Genomic DNA, 22962 nt, shown 5'->3' on the forward strand with positions numbered 1-22962 from the left:
AAATGGACTTACATGGCTGCTTTCTTTCTGGATATGTATTAAGATACATTGCTGCTGTATTTACAGTATTTTTGTGGCACAAAATGTAGCACGTTAGCATGTCAAACTTTTCTTCATGGCTATAATGCTCACCCGGCATATTCGACGATAATAACACAATATTATCTATTCAACAATAAACAATAATAACGACAACAGTAACAATAACTCTAAAAACAACAACTCGACAAACAGGCTAACAACAACGACAATTACTATTTTATCGTCTAATTAAATAATATTTGACAGGCTCGGTGACAGGTATTTACGTCAAAGCATTTGTTTGCAACGCCTACTTAAAGATTTTTTTTTAAATAGAAAAAATGTAATTTTCCTTTAAACTAGAAAAAAACAATGGCATGTGATACATCGTTGAATTCGTAATAAAAAATGGAATCAGATACAGGGTGTACTTTTGTTTCGAGTCATATAAAAAAATAAAGTTGATGATGGTTTCTTGAAAACGAAACGTCGGATATGAAATCTAAAAATACCATCGTGTAGTACCTTAAAAGTGCCAATGAAAAAGTGTTATTCGTTTTTTGATATCTTTTCAAATAAAGTCAGAAAAAAATAAAATTGATATTGTCAAATTCTCGTTTTTCCCAAATATCTCAGCAGGCCATGAAAATTCTTCAAGTTTCTAAACGGCATGTAAATAAGCTTTAAAGAACACAACTTTTTCCTAATTTAACCTGAGCTGTATCTCCAACAGGTACTGAGATTCCCATGCTTAGGATCCTTATCTTGGACACACTGTATATATATATATATATATATATATATATATATATATATATATATATTAATTTTTCTATGAACACTCAAAATTGTTGAAAAACGGAGAACATAACCGACTATTGAAAAAAATTGTTGTCTCGATGGTTTTGTTTTCGTATCACTTAAAGTTATACGGATTTGATTTTTTGATTTTCATTCTCAGTGTGCAATGAAGGTTATTATCAATGGTGAAATGAATAATTGAATAAATTTTTGGATTTCAATTATTGACGAAAACAATGATTTTTAGATAAAAATTGTTCTCTGAAAAATTTTTGTTATTTTATTAAAACACATTCGTAAATTAACTAATAATTTTTGGCAAAAAATGTTGAGGAACTATTTGACAAATACCGTTATTTTTACTGCTATTCTGAAAGTGATTTTTGAAATATTTATTTGTTTATTTTATATGAACATTAAAATTATTGAAAAATAGTTCTCTATTATTGATATTTTCTCGCAAAATTGAAGAGGTAATTAACAAATTCCATTTTATACATCACAACAAAATTTAATTTTTCATAACAATGCATTCGTTTATACAAATTTTTTAAATAATAATAAATGAAAAATTTCAAAAATAATATTTCTGTAGTTTCCAGCTATGATAAAAATACAACAATCGTGATATTTTAAAGAAATATTGTTCTTTATTTAGATTTTCATTTTTAAACTTCTTTATTGGTCTTTTTTTTTAATTGTCCAGCAAATGTCCATTCCGAAGTATTTGAAGAATAGTTCCAAAACTGGAAAAACAATCCATATTACAATTTTGAAACATATTATAGTTTGTACATTAAACTTGAACACGGAAACAATCAATAATTGACAAAAGAATAATTGAGAGAAAAATTTCGATACATTTTTTTGCTGGCGGATGGTCTTTCATTCAATTATCTAGCAAATACACACATTTTTATTCCTTGATATTCATATTCAATCGGTTAAAATTATTTTTGTTGAAGCGTTTCAATTAAGCTTCGCGTATACGATCTGAAACATTCGTTTTTATCCGTATTTCCACGGGTCAATTAAAATTATATATACTGGTGCTACGGTTCCAGAACTTTTTTGCCCTAAGAATATCGTTTCAAATTTTGCATATTTTCCTTAGTTTTTGAGATAATTGGAAAGAACCGAAAATCTCTTTTTTCTGAACTGAATCGTTCATTACTTTAAACTATGTATATATACTTGGTTCAAATCGTAATTTACTCTTCGTGAACTTACGAATCGAATGACACCTCAAAGTATTTCTTTTGAGTTGTATTAAAATTTTGGAAAATGGCACATATTTCTATGAGGAAATCTTGAAAACTGGTGGTTCACTTGATAAGAAAGAGAACACCAAGGCCTCGGCTGTATTGTTCTAGAGTTTCCGGAACTGGTATGCAGGTAGAGTCGGTTGTATAACAATCCCATTGAAATTTTTTTTGATTTAATTACCTGTGGCATGTAACCAACTCTTGGTCCAGGAACTCCGCTGCCTTTTGATCCCGGTGTTCCTCCAAGAACCCATAACTCACCAGCGTTGAGCCTTTTTCTTCCCACTATACAATTGAGCAACGTAGTTTTGCCACATCCACTTGCACCAAGTAGCCCATATCTGTAATAAAACATAACATTTCAGTCCAAGATTCAAATAATATTCAAGAATATAATATAAAATATTCCTCACTATTTATGAAGTTTGCGAGTATGACATCTTTATTAGACCTTAGCCGACTTCAGTAACTAGCCGTGGTGAGAGTGAAACGGCAACAGTGTCAATGATCCTATGCTTTGTGATTGAGTATATGAGTTTGAACAATATTTGAAAGTATTGTTTTACCATATGTTTTAGTTGATAGTGAAAGTGTTGTTGAAGTTCTCCAAAAGCGGCAATAATTTTGAGTGTAAGAAAATTTGAGAGTTCAGTGGCCGTTGTGTTACTGATTACTGGATGTGAATCAAAGTACACCTATGAGGACAAGTATGTTACAGTTTTTTATTGGGTGTCTACAAAATCTAAAAAAATAATGGATTTCGTCTTCTAGTTTGGTGGTGTGTATAACTTCATTAGGGATGTCATTAGTTTTGCCAGATGAATAACCATTCAAAATGCCTTGATAAGAGCTCCACAGTTTGTAAAACCCGCAGAAACGGAAATTGGAAGCTAGTATATGGTAATGATATACTAGTAACGAACCTGTTACTTATGAATGTTATCGACGGAGTTCAAAAATTTTGTGTATTTTAACTGATAATTGCAGATTCAATCAAAGTATGTTCAGAAAATTGTCAAATTTGAAGAAGTTGCAGAATCCATTGAAGAATGAAAAAATCTATATTTTTTCCTTATAATTTTGTTCATACCTTGAAACATATGCGAAACCACTACCAAATAACTGTTCCATTACTTTTTCAATTTTTTAAGTAAAGGAACGATTATAGAAAGAAACCAGAATTCGCGGTGCTAATGATTTATGAATACATTTCTTTCATCACCAGAAATGAAGAACTTTGTAATTGCAGATTCGAGAGCTTTGGATTTATTCTATACCAGAGGTTTCGGTTATACTATTCATTTCTTAGTTAGCTGGCTTTCGGAAACGTTCCAGGCAGCACATTATTTCTTTTACTTTTCTTTAATAATTTGCCTTCAGAACAATTAAATTAACTGAAAAATACACGCAATTTGCTTGCTCTTCATTTAACAGTGGAGGACCCCTACCTTCAAGGACATGTTGTGTTGTCACTTAATTCATTACGGCTACTTAGTGTAGCCGGCTGTGCTGAGACCGAATTATCTACTCCTTGAGATTATATTCACATTTATCTGATCAGTGCTTATGCACTGTTGGCTAGTATCTGGACAGAACCTTGCTAATGAGCCTTTCGATGGTACAACTTCAGTATTAATGAGATCAGATAGCGGTGAATTGGTAGAATGGTAGTGCGCTCGACTCACAGTCGAAAGGTCGTGAGGTCCTTGACCAGATAATTCTGTCGAGAGTTTATCTCGTTGAAGTTACATGGATAATGACTACGACCACCCATGATAGCTAGGTAGCTCGGATAGTTATTAACATTGCCTAGCCAGAACAACGGGGTAAATGACCAAAAACATACAGGTACCTAGATTTTAATTTTCGTCTGTTTCCTGCTCTCATAAAATTGTTTTCATGCTGACGGAATAGGTATGGCAGTTCCTCTGTACAACCTGTCAGAAATTGGCTGTTCTTGAGCACATTTCTTCGTTATTCTGGGCATGTTCTATCCATGCAGACTTTTCAGTATGTCCAGGCAGGATACCTTGTATGTATTATGTGTTGTTTATTGTACTCGCTTGACTCAATTTTTGGCCGAGAAAATCATGTATATCGCGGATTAAACATGTCCATCTTTCCTGAAAGTTGACCTCACCGATGATTGTATCATTCCTGACGGAATATTCTGTACAATTCATCCTTTAGTCTTGTAATTGTGTCGATTAATATAATATCCTTTGGTGTTGATTGCGTGATAATTCCGTTCCTCGAACGGATATCACTTTTGAAAAACACTTTTCAACAACTGAAACTTCAGTATCTGTATAATTGAGTATTGGTTTCGTTTTTTTACCTTATATGTCGACAGAAACAATATTCTTCTTTTTCATTCAGTATTTCACTTTTTACTTTTGATAACAGAAAAAAATCCATTACTCATTTCTTATTGATTGTTTCGGTTATTTCATCACATCACGTCAGTTTTTCACTCAAACAGATCAGTACCCATATTTTTATTATCAACTTTTCTCAGTTTCAATATACTGGCTTGCTTTCTACGAATCTGCTAAATATAGGAAATTTAAATCAAATGAATAAAAAGACCAATTTTTTCACTCATTTGGAAGTTGAATACGCTCAAAAACTTGAAAGGTTAAAGTGAAAACTAAAAATATGAGTTGGAGCGGACATGAGAAGGAAACACGAAATGAAGCCTACCTTTCGACGATTTTCCAACCTTCGAAATAATATTATATTTATACTAATTTTGTGTTCCTACACATTTTCTTTTTTTTTTCAAATAACCGTTGCTTATTTTTCTAAAATTTTCATTACTAGCTATTTATTTTATATCACAATACTAGTTTTTCACTTACATACATCCCTTTGGTACGGTCATGTTCAAACCATCCAAAATAACACAGGGATTGTTTTTCGTTCCATATCTTTTGTAAGCCCTCCTCACACACACAGCCTGTTGTCTTCGGGTGTGTACTGTTGACATTTGGCCTTTGAATTGTCTCCTACGCAGCTCGAGGTCGCTCGGACCCTCCGTCATTTTGAAGTGGGTAGTAAATTTTCTGTAACAAACATTATGAAAGATTAGATGAGAACTATATGATTAATAGATGTTTTTCGTTCATTTTTGGCAGAGTTTCTCAAAGTGCGACGTATGCGGTCTGTTACGAGCAAAATAGTGTGAAGCTATTGACATCCACAAAGTATACTGAGAAAAAAATGTTGAATTATTATTTTTCCGTTTAACGACTTTAGAAACCTACCTTCTTTCAATATGATACGTTCATTAACTGGCTTGGTAAAAAACAACCGTTCTAGTTTTTGAAGCCTTCTGAAGGGGTGAAAATAGTGTGGATACTAATAATCAAAACGTAGGTTTGAAATCTATTTTTTTAATTTTTTCTTCAATTTCTTTTCTTTAATGTTTCTGCCTATTTTCATTTTTGTTCTTTTTTATTTGTTTTTCTCTGTTGCCATTTTTATTTTTCATCATGATTATATTATTCGTTTTATTGTATTTTAATTTCGGGTTTTAATGCTGAATAGAATTGTTATTTTATTCTAATTTCATTTGTTTTTTCATAGATTTCGATCAGACAATGGGAGTCCGAACTGATGAAATTCACCATGAAAGATTGTAAACCACTTTAAACAAATATCTTAGTTTGGTAGGTGTACAAAGTCAGGTTTTGAAGTTTTTCAAATATAAATTAATGGAAATGGCCGTTATAATATGTGATGGTAGATCATCATGAAAAATGAGAAATAAACCTTTCTGTTTTTCACTACTTTTATTTGTAACTAATGTTACTACAGTTTCTTCCCATAAGGACAGTTTCAAACAATTACAATAAACTGAAAATAAATCATAATAATAGCCCTTATATATCTACTTTAGGTAATAATAGAGGTCCTAAACTCAATTGAGTAGCTGAAATTTGTTTACCTGTGTGACAATGTCGATACGCTAATTTGAAAACTGGTGACTGATCTAAATCAATTTGATCATTTAGCACGTTACATTCGCGATGCTTATGATTATGAATTTCCAAGGATTCCAAATAATTGAGTTTCCAGCCCTTGCTTGCATAGTGCAAAATTTCTGTATCGTTTAGATTCGGGAACTTGTGGTTGCATGCCAAGGAATAGTTTGAAAACGTCGAATCATTTTTACCTATTCTGCAGGACCTTTCATGTTCAGCATACCGTTTTGAAAAATCTCGATCACACTGTCCCACATAAACACTATCACACTCCGGACACTTGAACTTATAAACTCCAGATTTCTCCATCTTGTCCACTTTATCTTCGGCATTGAAAGGAATTCAGATAACCTGGCATGTGGTCTGAATACCACTTCCACTTTTTTTTTAATAAACCTGCAATTTTCTCTGTTTTTTTTTTTTACCAAAATATGTTAGAGTTATAAATTTCTTGATTTCTGGTTGTTTGATCTGGGAGATATTAATCTGTAAGTTAATTTAAGACTTTGTTTTCTAATTAACTTCTGGATTGTGTCGACGCCGCGGCGATCAAATTTCCCTATCTAGATTATCAGCAGATGAAGGTAGCGCAACATTGAATTGCAGGCAACTAATTTATGACTGTCGTGATGAAATGAATCACTTAGGATTGTAATGTCTGTATAGCTCGGATTTCTATATACATTAAACTCGAATTTATCCTAATCATGTGTAATAGTCCTATGAAATTAATCTGTTTCTATATCTCCGTTTTGAATGTGAACTGTATATTTCTATCGAGATTATTCATAAATGTTATAAATTGGTTTAGCTGTCGTCAGTGGTGTTTGGCGTTTCGTGAGGGGGGCTGTGGGGCCCACGGCCCCAGGCGGCTTATGAAAGGGGGCGGCAGGAAGCTCTAATTTATTATTTCGGAAAATGTTAAATAAATAATAAGATATTCGAAATCGCGCACGCAATGTTACGTACGTGCCAAGCTAAAGGGTAGTTTAGCGTGCAAAAGAGAGGCGGCGAACGAGGTGGAGTCGAATGCAGCGAAAGTGTCGGCAACCATCTTAAATTAACAAATTTTGCTATTTTTACCATAGAAAACGAAATGAATGTTGGTATAGGTGGTTGTGTAAAGGTCTTTGCATACAAAATAACACGTAGAGTAAATTTTTAATAAAATTTTTGTGCAAAAAATACTCTAGCTTAGGGATTAGTGTAGGATTTATGAAAATAGGTTGACTGTTTTACTTACTGATCTCTTTATTGCAAACTCAATTCAAACTCATCTCAATTGATGTTATACAATACTTGAATCTCGGCTGAAGGTGAGGCCCATATTTGTCGGTAATCATCGATTTCTCTAATTTAAAATGCAACGTTGATTTACTGGTCAAGTTTTTTCTCTGCGTTATGAGATTTTAGTTAGCTCTAGTTTATGTCAGGGTTGGTGGTACCACCAACCAACACCGACATAGAAATTTGGCAAACTCAGGTGTCACACCAATAGGTGATTCCACTTTTGTCTCACTAACGTTAACGTGATTATTTTTATCAAATCCTCTTCTTGGTTCTTCACATTTTGTCTTCGATCGGGGACTACCTGCCCGATATTGATGAAGCAAAACAGGCTGAAACAGCTGTCTACTGGTGGCTCTTGAGTTGAAATCAAAGTGGAAATGAATAGTACTCATCTATTTATCTTTTGACGTTTTCCGATGGCATTCCAGGACAGCTTTTCAAATTTCTGTTAATGCAGTTGTCGATTTTAAAGAATGGTCAAGCCACCAAGACCTGCTTCTCAAACCATACATTTGTGTTGCTTACCTATCTGACCAAGGTAGACACAAACCGACCATCGATCAGGTTCTAACTAGAATCAGGAAAATGTAGCATGACGTATCAACCTGGAGATTATTCTCAACAAGGAAATTTTGGCTCTATGGTAGCAGTATACATAGTCTGTGCATGACCCGTCTGAGGATCAAATCAGTTTTTTAGTTTTTAGCAGAGTCATACTCTTGCGAGGTAACCTGACGGATCACTCACCAAATAAAGTAATAGATTTCGTTACGAAACCGGATTTATTTGATCGTGTTCAAACGAGTCACAATGAACGTAGGTTGCAGTGGAGGGTTGAATGAAACATTTCCAGAAATGTTCCTCGTCATGTTAAAGAAAATTTGTTTTCCTTGTATAAGTATTGGAGAAATAATTGAAAGATCTGGTGGGAAATAGTAACAATTTTTCTATACACCAGAACTGTAATAATCGTCTCGACGCGCGTTTAAACACCCAGTCTAAAAATCATTTAATATTTATTCGTCTTCATTGATTACTATTTTTATTTTATATTCATAGAGTTCAATTAAGAACATAGTACTGGAGATACTAAGATAATGAAAAAATACATAGTTCATCTCCAACGGAACAAAATGAAAGAGAATCTGGGAAGTCCAGCGAACTACTTGACATTAACTGTATATAAAAATCTTTTTTTACTTTGAAATTCACAAACAGATTCCAAAAGACCATTTATATCAAGCTTTAAACAGGAAATACAGTCAAATTTGGTCAAAAACACTCAAATATTCATAAACCACGTCCAAAAAAGTTGTCTTGGATTTACCAGTCTTAGAAATTAGGTGCAAGCTTGAAAAACATTGAACAATGTTTTCATAAAAAGAACTGCCGATTTTTATATCCGGTTCAACCTATTTACTACTAATGGTTGTCAGTAATAATAGAAAAAGATTTTGATAATTACAATTCTGGAAACCAAGTTGCTTATCACCTGCTTCACGCCGTTAGCTCTATATTCACAATATAGCTTTGGAAAAAATGTGTTTTTTCCATATGATACCGGTACCTACCTATAGACAAAACAAAATTGCGACCATAACTTTCAATGTGACTTTCTACGTAAAAAAACAAAGCAACTGCAACCTTTTTTTTAACGCATGTCATCCTTGAAAAAACATATGCCATCGCAGATTTTTTCTATAGATCTTTAAAAGATAGGCAATTAGTGGTGAATTATTTTGTTATATTAGAAAAGGATTAGGCAGCTTTTTCGATGAAAGTTCCCCGGTTACGCAGAGGTATCACTTAGGGCTCGACTTTGCATGAATAATATCGTCATATCATATATAATATGTTATATTAATTTTGGGAATCTGCAAACAAACGATAAATATCATGATATCAAGAAAAAATATGTTCGAAATTAACTCCAGTTTATTCAAATGAATATTTAAAATGTTTATCATTCACCCCCTGACGATAATGAAGTATGTTTTCAAATCCACTTTCTATATTTTGAAATGTTTCTGGTGTAATTTCATTGCAAAAACACATATTTTCTATCCACTAGTTCTGAATAGTTGCTGTTTCTGTATCGTACACGTTAGATGTCACGCATCCCCATAAAGCATCTACCGATCTGGATAATTGACAAACCCAAATGCGGTTTCAACTGATATTAGGTTTCTTTATTATAAAGATGACAGGCCGGTTCGAAATTGGCTATAAATGATAATTATCCAAATCAGTAGAGAAGCAAACATGATCCTTTAGAATGGCCCGCAAGATCACCTGGTATGATACCCATAAATTATTTGTGGTGATTCGCGAAATCTAAAGTATACATTAGACAACCTCTCTTTGAATAAGAGGTGCTCCTATCGGAATTACCTCAGAATCTTTACATAATGTAAGAAATTAAATTGTAAGCAAACTTGAGTATGGTCAGGAAGTGAATGGTGTACATTATAAACAAAATAAGCTGGGGTGGGTTTGAATTTTTTTTCTTGAAAGAATGATATCAATCGTTCATTTACAGATGCTTAAAATGAATATAAAACTGGTAATTACTCGGGAACGGCTGATCCCATTCACCAAAATTGAAAATTGTTGAAAAGAAAATTGAAATACCTAAAAAAAACGAGTTATCACAAGGCCCCTTTCTATTTGAAAATGAGTTTGTAGCGCCCTCTCGGTGACGAGAGATGCAACACTATTATCTTCCTCAAAAAAAGTACTTAATACGTCACTTTTTTTCTTAAATTTTGTCCGACCATAATATTTTGTCCCGTTCAAAAGTGAATTGGGACTATCTACGTCCGCACTGTGTTTATATATTATAAGTGAAGCACTTTAATGATAATATCACATTTCGAATGTTCGCATGTTCTTACCTTCCCTGACTTTTTGATATCTTTTGGAATTAACGCCCAATACCAAACCATAGAGATAACCACAAAATCAAACAAATACTGAAATACTCAGCTAGTGACACGTCCACCAAGAAACGTCAACAATTTTTTTCTTTCAAGTACAAGTTAATTATTTATACGAGTATCTGTATATAGAAATAAACAAAACTAAAGTACAAGGTTATTTTGCCACATTGTTGAATTTTTTCTAAGTGGAAAATTAATCTAATATGGTCATTAAGTTCTAATTTAGAGGGAACTTCTTGAATTATATTCGTTAATGATACATAATTATAGCTAATGTCATAGTGACGAGGTCCACGAAACATTAAAACCCACACCAATAGTTCATCAAATATCATTAAGAGTTATCGACGATTAACATATCGGTTGGAACCTCTTTTCATTATCACAAAACAATAATTTCTGAAGCTATAATTATTCATTTCATTGCAAATGAAATGAAACCATAATGCTTCAAAATCCTAAAGTCAATATTTTGATAATAATGTAAGTAAAGTCGCTACTATCTATGGTTTCGACAGAAGACTCAATCCACAAATATGGAAGGTGAATGAGGCTTCTCAAGGTGATGTTGTCACCTTCTGAAGGCTCTGATTTCATAGAGTAATATGTTAATGAGAATATGTATATGCATACATGCAGAGCTTTTTATTAGAGATATTAGGAAATGTATTCTCGAATTCCCATTCAGAAGGAACACTGGAATTTTACCTTTCTAACGTCACTAACATCACCGAAATTAATTGAATACATTTATTTCTAGTTCATCGATATAAACGTCGAGAATTCTTGATATTTGGAGTCGAAAACTTTTGGTGTAACATTTTGGAGACGATGTTTATTATTGAGGCAGTGACCCTATTGGCGTGTTAAAAATAGATCCTCTGATATTTCAAACTGATTTAAATTCATAATTATACATTTATATGTGTTAATACCACAATTTTGGTATTTAGGAAACTATAAAAAATACCATTTATCAATTCGAAAAAAAAAAAACAAATAGATGGCGATCAGTCTTGACGACCAAACGAGTTATACCGCCAAGGCTACTCCCTTATTTGTTTCATGTTATAATAACATATTTTCGTAAATGTCAGGAAGTCATTCTGCATCGAAGAGAAAAATTAATGATGAAATTTTATGGAATTATTATCATCTACTTAATTCTGTTTTTATCTACTATTATAATTTTTTTCGACATCAACATTCATCGACATATAAAGTTCATTGTACATAACACTTTTTTTCATGAACATCATTATTCTTCCAATAACTCTTGCTAATTATATCAAATAAAAGCATATGAAGAGGCCAGTGAAAAAACGATGAGGTTTTATATTTTGTAGAAATTGAGATTTTTAGTGACATATGTTTACTAGTAACATGAAATAACACGCCCAGAGGTACAAGAGAAAATCAATTAGATTCCACTGAAATCACGTAGGTACTAAAATACGTTGCACAACTGAATTAACGTTCTCTGGACCTATCTAAAATTATGATGGGAATTATTAATGAATGTATTAAACATAATTTTTCATTCTCTGAGAATGAATTATGAGGTTGTCTATCTTTATTGAAGTTCACCGTGTAAGAGAAGTTCGTGTTATATTCAGTAATAACTCTTGACCGTGATCTAGATAACAATTAAGTATTGCGCATGCAGAAGAAATACCTGCTTACATAAGTGGAATTTAGCAATATGTTCCGGAGAATAGGAGTGCACTGGATGCATCAGTTGATTTAGAAATTATTACTTCAAAAAGGAACTTGTGAGTTTTCTAATATTTTCCATAGTAAGGTCATAAACATTAACAGGGAACTCCAAACGACTGCGGAAGAGATGGAACACACTGGAAATTGTCGGAAAATATAAAAAATTCAATAACGTAACAAATTTGCATATATTTATTATGAAGAATTTATTTCAAACCCGAAATAGAAAATTTGCGATATCTGAACCTGATCTTAGAAGAATTAAGTTAATGACAGATACTATGAAAATAATAGCAGGTTTACCTTGCAGCATGAATTGAAAAAGATGTGATTAAAAAATGACAAAGTGTTTTGTTTGTCCAGAAAACAAACATTAACTCTCATGTTGATTTGACAATTCAAAACTTCACACAATCGTCAAATGGAAATTATTTTAAAAAAAAGGAGAGTCACTTCAATATTGTTTATATGAAAAACTACTTTTTGTTATATATAGTACTTGCCTAAAAAATATTAATCAAAGTCAATCATATTTCCAAGAATTTATCATTTTAACTCTCATTGCCCATTATTATGCCAATGAAACCAATAATACTAAGAATTAATGTAATTAATTCAATATCCCACTCTTAGTTGAAATAATATTTATAATGACCCTATATGATATGAAAATGTTATTCCCTACTTCAACATTTTCGAAGTAAAAGCTATTTTCCCAAAATTTTCAAATTGAAGGAGATTATGTTATATCTGGGTTTATACAAATTCAGAAGAAAACATGTTGAAGGCAATATAACAAAACAAAATATAAATGATACAAGAAAAACGATATAATACAGGAATAACATTTAAAGTAATTGTTCAAGTAGAATCTTACAAAGAAAGCATGAATGTTACTAACAAAATGAAAAGTAGAATATATTTATGAATACATGAACATAGTGTAAATGGAAATAGATCTACAGCAGTATTGCGGTATTGTAAACTATTCAGTGAAAATCTGACAATAAAGTGTTTCTGAATTTATCAACATTTATTGTAGAACATTCATTGTAGAGAGAAATGAAATTGAAATTATTGAAAGAGAACTGACTAAATTATTCACCAATAAATTTATTTTCACGTAAATTTCTGGATAACGAAAATTTATAAACATTGGATAATTAGTGAGGGCGATAATATTTCCCTCAAACGAAGATGTCATCTACAGGATCGCTAGAAGTCTCAATCCACAAATATCAAAGATAAACGAAGCTTCCCAAGGTAGTCTTTTGTAAAGCCAAACTTCGACATTGACCACTGAACGAGATTCGATGTCTGTCTTCTAATGCAGCTTTAACTGCGAGTCAACTTCTTGACACCAGAGCCCAACAACAAAGTATTTGAATTCACACCACAGATCTCATCAGTAATACACGGCTGAACTACGAGATAACAATATTACTTTCGAAATTTTTCACTCAACTCCAGCCATTTTTATTATTTGAAGAAGATATAAAATGTATCCAAGCAAATTATTGCTTTTCTTCTGTATTTATCTCATCCCAGAGGAAGTGAAACCAGAAAAAAATCACTTTATCGAAATTGTTAGTTGAATTATCTAATGTGTGTTTCATTTATTTTGAACTTTCTCATATTTTCCAAACGTCACCTTGAATTCGTTAATGCAATATAATAATGAAATGAGAGGTGCAACAAAATATTGATCATTAAAATAAAGAAACAAGATAATTAATAAATATATTTCAAAAAATCCTTGAGTTTATTTTTGAACACATTTTAATTTTAGAAGGAAAATTCCTCACGTTGGTGAAAATGTTACACCTCTACATAATCATTATTTTTTGATTGGCAATCATATCCTTGATCTGCTTCACAACGGTTCAAAGTATAAGTTGTATTGGACGAGAATGACTACCATAATGAATTATCGAAATTTGTTTTAAATTTTTTCTTAGAAGGTCATTCACTAATGGTTAAGAATATATAATTTACATGATTATACTCGTAAATGACTGACACTATCATAAACTACAAATAACATAAAGGTTTGTCCATTTATGTAATTATTCTGTAATAACTCATGTTACCAAAAATAGTAAGAAATTCAAAAAATTGAATTTTCTTTCGAGAACTTCATTGGAATCAAAGTCACAAACAGAAACTTAATCTATTATACCAAGTAATGAATGATTGTTTGGTTCACTGTCAAATACTTTTGTTTCATACTAATAATTAACGTCATCTAGGCCAGAACCTACTATTATTGAGAAAATAGTAGAATGGGTTTTATAGGCAATTGTAAATGTATGTTTTTATTGATCCCATATTGTAATTTTGATATTTATTCCACCATGAAGTCTAATATATTTGCTAAGAAACAGTTACAAATTTAACATATTTTGCCTCAATAATTAGGACACATGCATCTTCTTATTTTAAAGAATGCTTTTCAATATTTCAGAAATGACAATAAATTTTAGTTTTTACATTTGCCTGCAGTTTACTTTAGATACACCTTATTTTAAAAAAATTAAACTTGTGCTCCTAGCGAATCTACGTATTCTACAATAAAAAGGTGTTTAAAACGCTTTTCAGGCTTTTCATTACAATACAGCGTGTTTCATTTTAAACATAAAAAAATACTCATAAGTAAAATATAAAAACGCCTTTTGTGTAAAAAGTAGAAGAGGTAGGTGTAGGAAACCGTAATATACTTTTAAAGGGAATCTACTTCTGCATCAAATTACGCCACTGAATACGGGGTGTTCCATTCAACTTTAGGAAGTTATTTAATTAAATGTGTGTCCAAATTTTGAGGCACTTGCCTCAAAATTGCATAAAAAATTTTGAAATTTTCATTTCAAACTTCAACCTTTGAGCTAAGCAGTACATTTAATCACGAGCAGCTCGATGCACGTTACAGCGTGAAAACAATTTTTAAATTATGGTCTGTATTTTTAAAGTTCTCAGAAAAGATCAGTTTTAAGTATGAAAAATATAATAGTAACTCACCTTTATAGTGTCTATATTAGTTTATAGTATTTAAAAATATAAAAAAATATAGGGTGTTCCATGAGAAAAAATATAACTTTGTTATGTAACTTTTTTGGGAGTCACCCTGTATATTTCAAAATAATTTTGAAATATGCTTCCCATGGACCCACATATACCTGTGCTAGAAGTTTTTCCCTAACTCTCTTCATTTCTCGTAGAAATACCGAGGCGAATCTATATGTATTCATTTCATTAAAGTTTCAGTATTCCTATGGATTCTGCAATTGCTTGACACGCGTTATATATTTTGGCGCGAAACTCTTTGAGATATTTGCAATGCTATTCAGTTGATTGGCTTGCCAATATTTTGGTGGAGTTAGGAAGTACTTATTTTCCTCATATATTGGTATATGACTATTACAAATAACATAGAATCTACTTAATTTTAAGTATTAGACCAAATATGATGCTTCACGGAAGCTCATCGGATTTTTTCTATTCAAATAGAAATTACATTTTGTCCAGGACTGTTGTATGAAATATTCATAATGCATGTGTTTTTTCAAACATTACGATATCCATTAATCACTAGTGGATAATGAAATCGTTACAGATATCAGATATGCAATTAGGCAAGTTCGTTGAATATGTCAATTCCATCCACCCGTCAATAAAATGTATCACTGAGAGGGAGGTAAATAATTCAATAAATTACCTTGATTCAACCGTTACAAAAAATAACAATGAACATGAATTTGCAATTTTCCGCAAACCATCTTACACGGACATTATCATACATATTTCCTCTACACACCCTTACAAGCATAAAGTTGCTGCATTCAATATTATTTTTCATAGACTATTGAATATTTCACTGTCTGAGAGTAATATCCAGACAGAGCTCAGTTTGATCAAACAAATCAAACAAAAACTATAAAAGCAAGTCATGGACCAGTTCTACCGAAATTCAAAACACGATAACGTCAGTTATCATTTTTGGCTGAACCAACTAATAATATTGTCCGTTTTTTTTAAGAAAGAATGCGTGAACTTAGCTCACAGAACGAATTATAGTCCGAATAATAGTCTGAGTGTATTTATTAAAAACAATAAATACAAAACTTCGGTATCCGATAGATCAGGAGTATATGAGATGACTTGTGGCTCGTGCCGAAAACTGTTTATTAGCCAAACAGGGAGAACATTTTCCAAAGAATTGAAGAGCACATATGTGGTTTTGTTAATAGAAAGGCCAATTCCACATTTGCAAACCACCTTTTAGCAGAAGGACATAACTTCAGTCATGAATACGACATTTTACATTTAGAAGAGAAGAGTTTGAAATTCAATCTTCTATCAAATTCAATCTTGAGAAATCAATAGATTCAAGAAATCGGGTAATTTACTAAATGATCAATTAGAATTTATTAACTTCCTGTTACTGAATATTTTTCAAATGTAGAAACTGGGACGTAAGCTCAGGTAATTTAATTCATTACAAACTTAGGTACTTATGTAGGTACTTCAAATTTTTAAATTAGGTATATTAAGCATTGAATATGTAGAACATAGTGAGTAAAGATACGCCCGAAGAAGGCATTGTATGGCGAAACACGTGTTGCGTTTTTGTAAAACTGTTTAGTGAAATATTTTTGGCTGTGACTTTTAGAAAGTATTTTGAAGTGTTTCGTGTGAGAAACTCTGCCAAAAATCCGAAAGATATAATTCAACGGAGATACGGGACAAAAGTTGTTTTCTGTTAGAAATTTGACAATGGAAATAACTTTTGTATACGTTTTTTGTGGGAGATTGCATCAATTAATCTGAAACTTTGTTATACTTCAAGGTTCTTCTTCACAGTAAATTAGAAATCAATTCCTGATAAAATCACCTATCCAATAAGTGGCACATATGGGGTACGCATCTTAGCGATACCTGATAATATTTCATAAAAATTTATGTGTTTCGGGAAATTTACATTACTGTCTTATTCATGGAGATATTAAACGTGGCTCCTTTCGAAAACAATTCCATATATAAACAATTTTGCAGTTAATTATTTATTATAATGGAATCATCTGTATCTCTGAGTATAGGCTGGAAATGAGTCAAATCACTTTCCAGTATGGTCCTTTCATTTTTTAAAATCAAACCGTCTAATCTTCTCGGAAAGTTTTCAAAATTTCAATAATGAAAATATTGAGAAAGCTCAAGTCCCAAATATGTGTTGAATATGCAACAATATTATTGAAGGAAACCAAAAACCGATATTTGATAACACAAGTTTCATTTCAATTCGTTTGAGAATAATAAATACTAAAAAGAGGCTAAAGTGGGTTCCTTTTTCAAACCGTTTGATATCTTGATAGAGTTTTCCAACACACTGATATCATTTCAGATTATCAAACACGCACAGTTTCAAAAACAATAAAACCTTCTCAAAGACGAACTTAGTCTAAGGAACAAAACTAAATAGTCAAAAAGTTTTTCGCAAAACAGATTGAAGAGAAAAATGCTCTGAAAAAAAAGAAGTGGAAGAATTGAATTGAGTCCTTGTTCGTATCTAAAATATAAGGAACAGAAATATTCATAATTTTTTGAAAATAGAAACTGGGCTACAATCAAAGAATACATTCACAATTGTTATAGAAAGATGAAATAATATTAATATTTTTCATTTGATATTTTTCAACCCACGTTGTAGTTTCATTTCATTGTAAATAAATTATTTTTTCATACTACGTGTGTATTAGTTTAGTGAACAATTATTGTCAGCATTTCTCAAATTGAAGAATACTTCATTCAAATAAATGTTTATTCAACCTGATCAAATTTTTTCTATGCTGAAACATTCCAAGCCTTTTTTTGGTTGAAATGTCTGCTGCAGGTTATAATCGATGATAATATGATGTATTTATCGTCAGGAACAGTCAACATAATAAAATAAAATTGGAGAATCCTGTAAAATCCTCACCGTTAATAAGTTTTAATCTCTACTTCATTATGTTCAATCTGAACAACATCATACCTCCAAAAACTTAAAGCGAGTTTTCGAAAAAACTGTTGCCAGGAAAAAGAAAATTGAAACTTATAACCAATATCTGTTTTACAAATTATATTTTACCTTATGTTGGTCATTCAGAATTTCGTTACTGACATGTCATAGAAAATATACTTCGTGTGATTTGCACCTGTTTTTTGAACTAAGTTATAAAATCCGTAGTGGTGCTGCGGATTTTTGTATAGAATTTATTGAAAGAGGTGGAAATTCTAAATATCCACTATTCATTTTTCAATAAATTCATTACTGAATTATTCATTATATTCTACATTTTTCGTTTGTGATATAAATGTCATTTCTCATTTATTCATTTCTACTCAGTCACACTTCGATTATTTTTGTGCCGACAGTTTTTCAAATCTGCGCTATTTCGGTTAAGTCGTCCATACCAAATCATTTGAATTTGAAAATCTACCATTTGAAAATATAACTGGCGACAAACAGCAAAACTATATTGATACTTCCAACTCATAACATACACAAATTTTTGCATCTAAGATAGAGCAAAAATAAGAGATGCTTCGACAAGCTAAATGGAAAGCTCACTATTAGTTTGCTTGAAGGTGATTGACAATGTTTCATGTTGAATTTCATCAGTTCGGACTTCCATTGTTTGATACATGAAATGATTTGAAATCACTGAAAGCAATAAAACCTGAAATGAAATGATAGTGAAATAAAATATAAGTCGAAAGTGAAAAAATTAAACAAAAAATAAAAAGCTAAGAGATTCCAAGCCAAGATACTTCACGACGTTTCAATTGTTAGTATCCACAATCGTCTTCGGGTGATGACTGAACTGATTCCTCCGAGAGATGACTATTTATGGGTCATTCGAGTACCTACTTTCACTTATCTCCGTTTTCCTTTTTCCGCTTCACCGGTTTAGTGGGAGATGACCGTTTGGCGGGAGTTGTTTTTATTTGTTCAATTGTGCTATTTTAATTTGTATTTTATTTCACTATCATTTCATTTCAGGTTTTTTGGTTAGTATAATTGTTATTTTCAGGTATTGATTTTTAATTTTTTTTATTAGTTCTTTCAGGAATTTCAGATAATTATAGACGATGGAAGTCTGAACTAATGGAAAGGCACTATTATTAACTTAACTAGTACGGAAACAGTAGGTTTCCACACGCATGTACATAAAAACATACAAAACACGAACTTTAAAAAAAACCATCTCTATTATCGGATTTCTGCACCCCGAGAATCTAGTTAGAATATTATCCATCATTAAATGCAAGTGCAGCGTTGCCCGATTGTGGGCTGGCCAACATGCTATCCATTGAAAGTGTTCGTATAAACCTGGGCTCACAAATACACTATTCACATCAGGTGTATACAGCCGCGCCGCCTGACGAAGTTTTGTGAAAGTGGATGGTGTATCAGCTATGATGTGTATATGGTGTAATTGTCGGCCCAACCAAAAATTTGCCAAACGTCATTTTCCATGATAACATGTCTTTAAAACACTATATACAGTGGGAAACGTTGGTTAGCCCAAAACCGGGACGACCGACGTTCCCAAGGACTGACAAAGTACGCGTCGTATATTCTACGGGCTGACAAATGACCGTTTACACACACACACACAGAAGCTTTCGCGTCTAGTGGAAAGCTTCTTCAGGGCCTGTAATTTATTGAGTTGTGGATTTGTTTTGCCAATGAATAAAATTACAAATCATACTCTCTGGAAAAATGAGTAAAAAACAATTTATGTTCAATTCATTGTTTTTTACAGAGTTTTGATTTGATTTTTTGACGTTAATCCATTTTACTGTACATTTTTCAAGTTGCTAAAATGCTTAACTCTATATATATATATATATATATATATATATATATATATATATTTCCGAACAAATCGAGATCCTTTTAAGATATAAAACATACAAGTAGAGATCCATTTTTCAAGGCGAGATCCGATTTCGGATCTCGTCTTGTATCCCTGTGTATATAGAGTTCATCAGGTGTAGGAAGGGTGGGGAAAGGCACGATTGAATTTTTGTTGGGATCTTACATTGGACCCATTTTATGCAATTTTATACTTCAGAAGTTCCTCGATGTTGCCTACAGAGGGTGTGGCAGTAACATACACCGGTATCAGCTCAATATGCATTTTACGGTAAACCTGAGATCCGGTAATTTTGGCGTTATTGTGGATCTCGTATCACCTTGCATTCCTCAAGACATATGTTAACATTACATCCTAATCTTTTGTGTTCATTATAATTTGTTTCGCAATTGTGCTTTTGCTAAATGGTGAAATATGTCATTCTACGTTGTCGAACGAGAATGCTGAAAAGGACATGTCTCTTGATACATGCAATTCTGTAGGTCGTCAGATTTTCTAAATTTTTAGATATAGGTATTATTTCAGTGATCAAGAAAAACAATTTTAGTTCGTAGAAGTTTTTTGTAACTGGACAGGGCGAGCCACAAAAAGCATTAAATGTCTAATATATATCAAGAAATTTGTCTACACATGCGTATTTTCTGTTGATTTTTGGATTTTATTTTCTTCAGACAAATCTGATCGAACTTTTTAGAAGAATTATTTCGTTGAATTTCTAGTTCGGACTTCCATTGTCTACTATATAAAATGATTTGAAATCCCTGAAACAACTAAAAAAGGAGAATTGAAAATGAATAACTGAAAATAACAATTATATTAACCAAAATAAACCTGAAATGAAATAATAGTGAAATAAAATATAAGTAAAAATAGAACAATTGAATGAATAAAATGAAAATAAAGAAATGAAAAAAGAAAATAAAAATAAAAAGTGGAGAGATTCCAAGTCACGTTAGTTCACGACGTTTCGATTGTTAGTATCTACAATCGTCTTCGGGTGATGACTGGACTGATTCCTCCGAGAGATGACTATTTATAGGTCGTTCGAGTACTTTCACTTATCCCCACTTTCCATTTTCCGCTTCACTGGTTCCGTGGGAGATGACCGTTTTGGCGGGAGATGGCCATTTTTCGCTTGATGATGGGTTTCCATATGTTGCGTATTTCTACGCTGGCTTGGCTGAATACGTTGTTGGACAACATGTATACGGCTTCCTTGAATTTTCTCCTAAACCAATGTTCCTCTCTGTGCAAGATCTCAGCTTGGGACCACACGATGTTGTGTTGATGGATCCAAACATGGTCTGCTATTCCTGATTTGCTGGTTTCTCCTCGCTGTGTGTGTTTCTTGTGCTCGGCAATGCGAACATTCAATGACCTCTTAGTTTCACCAATATAGGATTTTCCACACTCACAGGGTATCCGATAAATGCAATTCTTGGAATCGCAGTCCGCGTTTGGTGGCCTGGTTTTCGTGAGGCTGCTACGGATAGCGTTACCGGATCTGAAGCAGGTTCTGATGTTGTACTTGGAACCAATTCTTCTTATCCTCTCCGATAATCCTCTGATGTAGGGAAGTGCAAGCACTGGTTGTGACGGCTTCTCTTCCTTGCGAGGCTCCTGCTGTCTTCTAGCCAAAGTCTTTTCTACCATCGCTTTGGAGTAGCTATCCCGTTGAAGATCATTTTTTATAATGTCTAGTTCCTTCTCGAGACCTTCCTTCGTGCTTTTGGGCTTTGTAATACGAAGGAAGGTCTCGAGAAGGAACTAGACATCATCAAAAATGATCTTCAACGGATCAACACAACATCGAGTGGTCCCAAGCTGAGATCTTGCACAGAGAGGAACATTGGTTAAGGAGAAAATTCAAGGAAGCCACATACATGTTGTCCAACAACGTATTCAGCCAAGCCAGAGTAGAAATACGCAACATATGGAAACCCATCATCAAGCGAAAAATGGCCAACTCCCGCCAAAACGGTCATCTCCCACGGAACCAGTGAAGCAGAAAATGGAAAGCGTGGATAAGTGAAAGTACTCGAACGACCTATAAATAGTCATCTCTCGGAGGAATCAGGTTTATTTTGGTTAATATAATTGTTATTTTCAGCTATTCATTTTCAATTCTCCTTTTTTAGTTGTTTCAGGGATTTCAAATCATTTCATATAGTAGACAATGGAAGTCCGAACTAGTGAAATTCATCATGAAACATTGTCAATCACCTTCAAAAAATTTATTTCGTTCGTGTGTCTACAGGGTTGGCCAAAAAAGTTGTTGAATGTCGGTCACCTCTTATGAGAAATTCTGTCTATGTTCCTGTGGATTGTTTATTGAATTATCGATATGATTTTTTTGTGCAATTGACAGAATTTTTGTTCAGTGTATCAGAATGTATTATTCGTTGGTAAAATTTGTATGCCCATATACAGGGTGTCCCACAATAAAGGGGACAAACTTTGATGGTAGGGATTTTAGGGATAAAAGTTCCAATAAACATATACCCTAAGATGAATAATAACCGAGTTACTGGGTGTTGAAAGCGACAAAAAATATATTTTTTCAGATTGACTCCATAACGGCTCAACTTCTCTTAATGAAATTTGGTATGTCACATGATAGCATTCAGTTCCAGTGACTTGGGTGTCACACCAATAGGTGGTTCTACTTATGTTTCGCTTGCGTTTACGCAGCTATTTTTATCAAGTACTTTCTTGGTTTTTTCTCATTTTGTCTTCAATCGAGGACCGCCTGCCCGGTACTGACGATGCCCAATAGGCTGAAACAGCTGTATACCGGTGGCTCTTAAATTGAAATCAATATGGGAATGATCAAAGAGTACTTATCTATTTATTTTTTGATTTTCATGGAATTATTTTCCAGCAGCTTGACTGCATTAACCTTTCTAGATTTCATATCATTTCTAGAAACATGTGGATTCGTTTTCCGATGGCATTTCAGGTTAGCTTCCCAAATTTCTGCTACCGCAGTTGTCGGTTGATTGGTCAAAACACCAACATTGACATAAAA

General features: G+C 32.6%; 1 protein-coding gene across 2 annotated transcripts in view; it reads right to left on the minus strand.

The window, feature by feature from the left end:
- Positions 1-22962, minus strand: part of osy (ABC transporter oskyddad) — a 96228-nt gene that overhangs the window by 49534 nt on the left and 23732 nt on the right. The window contains exons 1-3 of one of the 2 annotated variants that reach the window (XM_023159020.2): positions 10258-10388; positions 4949-5152; positions 2269-2428 (exon numbers count right to left, since the gene is read on the minus strand). In XM_023159020.2, the coding sequence (XP_023014788.1) occupies positions 2269-2428; positions 4949-5130 (342 nt within the window). In that variant the 5' untranslated portion in view covers positions 5131-5152; positions 10258-10388. Of the gene's footprint in view, positions 1-2268; positions 2429-4948; positions 5153-10257; positions 10389-22962 lie in introns of those variants that run through there. The other variant, XM_023159003.2, reaches the window with a different exon arrangement.

The sequence above is a fragment of the Leptinotarsa decemlineata genome, unplaced genomic scaffold (assembly GCF_025532065.1).
Source record: "Leptinotarsa decemlineata unplaced genomic scaffold, Ldec_3_MD MMD2_P_RNA_scaffold_9, whole genome shotgun sequence".
Classification (NCBI taxonomy): Eukaryota; Metazoa; Arthropoda; class Insecta; order Coleoptera; family Chrysomelidae; genus Leptinotarsa; species Leptinotarsa decemlineata.